This window comes from Pseudorca crassidens, chromosome 15 (assembly GCF_039906515.1).
Source record: "Pseudorca crassidens isolate mPseCra1 chromosome 15, mPseCra1.hap1, whole genome shotgun sequence".
Taxonomy (NCBI): Eukaryota; Metazoa; Chordata; class Mammalia; order Artiodactyla; family Delphinidae; genus Pseudorca; species Pseudorca crassidens.
Window position 1 is genome coordinate 40,619,665 of NC_090310.1, and position 3,867 is coordinate 40,623,531.

At 49.4% G+C, this 3,867-nt stretch overlaps 1 protein-coding gene across 1 annotated transcript; it reads left to right on the plus strand.

The window, feature by feature from the left end:
- Nucleotides 1-2,081: 2,081 nt before the first annotated feature.
- SCP2D1 (SCP2 sterol binding domain containing 1) lies at nt 2,082-2,585 on the plus strand. The gene has a single exon (XM_067705145.1). It carries the CDS (start codon nt 2,082-2,084, stop codon nt 2,550-2,552), a length of 471 nt encoding a protein of 156 aa, XP_067561246.1. The 3' UTR covers nt 2,553-2,585.
- Nucleotides 2,586-3,867: the final 1,282 nt, after the last annotated feature.

Sequence of the window (3,867 nt, forward strand, 5' to 3'; positions counted from 1 at the left end):
GGGAAAAATGAGTTATTATTGTCTAGGTTATCAACTCAAGCTAGTCTGTTTTGACACCTGCAACGTTAAATATTCTCTTTGTTACAGGTCACAAAGCTAAGCATTAAAGTGGAGTCTTTGTTTATGTGTACTGACAGAGGGAGCACCCCTTCTGCCAGGCAGAGTGAGGCTTGCGAGGGAGAGAGGGCAGCGGAGAGAACCAGTTTGAGTTTTAAAAACCCTAACAGCACTTCCCTGGTGGTGCAGTGGTTAAGAATCCGCCTGCCAATGCAGGGGACACGGGTTCGATCCCTGGGCCGGGAAGATCCCTCATGCCGCGGAGCAACTAAGCCTGAGCACCAAAACTACCGAGCCTGCCGCTCTAGAGCCCGCGAGCCACAACTACTGAGCCCACTTGCCACAACTACTGAAGCCCATGCGCCTAGAGCCCGTGCTCCACAGTAAGAGAAGCCACCGCAGTGAGAAGCCCGCACACCTCAACAAAGAGTAGCCCCTGCTCGCTGCAACTAGAGAAAGCCCGCGTGCAGCCACGAAGACCCAATGCAGCCCAAAAAATACATTAAAAAAAAATAAAGGGAGTGATGGGCATAGAAAATGACCACTTAGCACACATCACACTGATGGGCCACAGATGGATGCAAGCAGAAGTAGGCTGGAGTATGATATGAAACAGGATATGTGCAAAGTCTCAAAGTATCTTCCTGCAAAATACTTATTCATTACAAAGGGAGAAGCAGTAACTCTGCAGAGAGAGACCCAGTGGACACCACCTTAACCAAGGGATCAAGGTCAGCGTCATCAGCATCACCAGAGGTGGGACACATTGGCACCATGTACCCCCTGATACGATGCACTGAGAAGAAGGCACAAGATCACTTCTGTGGTATTCCTGCCCACACTCCTCAACCTAATCGTTAGAAAACATCAGGCAGACAAAAAGTGGGTTCTGGAGTCATTCTACTTCTGTTTAAACCTGGATGCCCTACTGACTAGTTGTGTGACTTTGGAAAGTCACTTCATTTCTCCTTGCCTCCGTTTCCTCATCTGTAAAAGGAGGATTAAACTTAGTACCCACCTCAGAGGATTATAAGGAGGATTAAGTGTGTTAATACATGTACAGTGCTTAGAACAGTGCCAGCTCAGTGAGGGCTGTTAGTGTGTGCGGTCATCATGTGAGACCAGCAGCTTCTTCTGCTGATCTTAGGGTTATTTGTTTCTTTTTTTTTCCTTTTCACTGTGCTTCTGGAAGCTTCCTGATGCAGGCCCTGGTGCTGATTCCTCCTCCAAACAGCTGTTTTATTCTAACAGCATTTCCCACTCCACCCCTGGGTAGGCGAAGCGTGCCTTAAGGATCATCTACTTTTGAAGGAATCAGAATAACTGCTCTCTCAGTTGAGAGAAAAGACAGAGGTGAGGACTTCCCTGGTGGTGCAGTGGTTATGAATCCGCCTGCCAATGCAGGGGACACGGGTTTGAGCCCTGGTCCAGGAAGATTCCACATGCCACAGAGCGACTAAGCCCGTGCACCACAACTACTGAGCCTGCGAGCCACAACTGCTGAGCTCGCGTGCCACAACTACTGAAGCCTGTGCGCTTAGAGCCCATGCTCCGCAACAAGAGAAGCCACCGAAGTGAGAAGCCCACGCACTGCAACAAAGAGTAGAAGCCCGTGGGCAGCAACGAAGACCCAATGAAGCCAAAAATAAATAAATAATAAATAAATAAATAAAATAAATTTATTAAATAAAAAAAAGTGTTGAAAAGACAGAGCTCATGTCACCAAAGAACCTTCTAGGGCCAGTTTCTCTTATTCCCAACATGGGGTCCAGACCTCTCTGGGCTGGGCTTGTGGGACCTTGTGGTTTGGGGGGTGGTGTGGATCTGCCTCACAATGACCTGTCTGAGCCCTCACCCCATGTCACATTTTAGCATCTGTTTGGCCAATAAGACTGCGGCACACAAACCAGTCTCATTCCCCACTTGGCCACTCCTTTTATGTCACAATATGAACTTGTGGATATTAATCTGGCTACAGCTGCTCACAAACCAGTTGGCAAGGTCAAGAGGACCAGCACAGTAAGATGTGGAAGAGAATCGACCGTCAACTCAAGATCAGAGCAGGGGATGGGCCTCCGGCAAGCCAGCTCAAGGAATTGGGTCCAGCTCAGGAACTCACTGTGCCACACCCTGTAGTGCTGTCAGAGTTCCAGAGCTTCCCTGTGTTTGAGGACATCAGTCATCACATCAAAGAAGTGGGGGCCCAACTGGTAAAGAAAGTCAATGCCATCTTTCAGCTGGACATCACCAAGGATGGGAAGACCATTCTGAAGTGGACCATTGATCTGAAGAATGGCTCTGGGAACATGTATCCAGGACCCGCCAGGCTCCCAGCGGACACTGTCTTCACAATCCCGGAGCCTGTCTTTATGGAGCTGGTTTTCGGCAAAATGAACCCTCAGAAGGCTTTCCTTGCTGGCAAGTTCAAAGTGAGCGGCAAAGTTCTGCTTGGCCAGAAGCTGGAGAGGGTTTTCAAAGACTGGGCTAAGTACTGAGCCTGCAAAAATACCAAGGAAATGACCAGCACTTCCCTCTGATTATAATGTTGAGCGGAAATCATGCTTCAGCTGAAGATTAAAACAAAAAGTATTCCATATTTTTTCTCCAATTCTTCCTATTCAAGTTTAATGAATTTTTCTGCTGATGTGTAAATTTGGAGCGAGGGTTCTTAGAGCAGTAAAGAGTGTTGGAGTGTATCACCTAAAATCTTTGTCTTTTTCTTTCCTTAGGTTCATTTATGTCGTAATATGCTAGGGTGAAAGCCCCAGGTAGAGAAATGGGTGGTTTTGACGGTTGGATTTAAATGCTCCAGTGATTGAGTTCCTGGGACTTTTGTTTTGTTTTGAGTCTGGTGCTTTGGGAAAGAAGTGGTAACCACCACTGTGCAGATCTGCATTCCAGTCGGTAGCTTGGTTCTTCGAGGAGACCTTAACGCGGGTGGCAGCGTTCTAAGAGGGTGGGTTCCAGAGCTGTGTGGATGGAGTGAGGCCATCGAGAAGTTGCACTCTCGGCGTAGTGTGACTTCTGACGGATTTAATTCCAGGAGAGTCAAAGGGCTTGAACGATGTTCTGGGCTATTTGTGTTTAAGCCAGAACATGCATCAGATTGCCTGGAAGCCCAGATTGCTGGACCCCCCCTCAGAGTTTCAACTCTGTAGGTCTGGACTGGGGAGATGCGCATCCCCAGGTGATGCTGGTGGGACCACCCTTGCAGAACCCCTCCTGCCGTTCATGCATAGCTCTCGGTATTGATCATAACTGTTCTACTCTAGACCCACAAGATGCTGCCATCATATGAAGATCTGCTGCAGGCAGATCACACGGCCCGCTTGGGGGCCACTTCTGGAGTGTCAGGAGCTTGTGTGCAGAGCATTTTTTTTTTTTTTTTTTTTGCGGTACGCGGGCCTCTCACCACTGTGGCCTCTCCCGTTGCGGAGCACAGGCTCTGGACATGCAGGCTCAGCAGCCATGGCTCACGGGCCCAGCCGCTCCGCGGCATGTGGGATCCTCCCGGACCGGGGCACGAACCCGTGTCCCCTGCATCAGCAGGCGGACTCTCAACCACTGCACTACCAGGGAAGCCCCGCTCAGAGCATTTTACAAAATCAGAGGTCATGCTGGGAGACTTTCCCTGCTGGGAACCCTCTCCGTACACTGGGAGGACTGGAATGGAGCGGCTGCAGCCTGATGTGGCCTCCATGTGAGTGTGTGGATCATTTGTTCCCGTGTGACCAGCGTGTACCTTATCTTGTAGGTTAAATACACACAGTGTGGACCCTCTGAAACCTGCATGGGAGCTCCATGAAAATG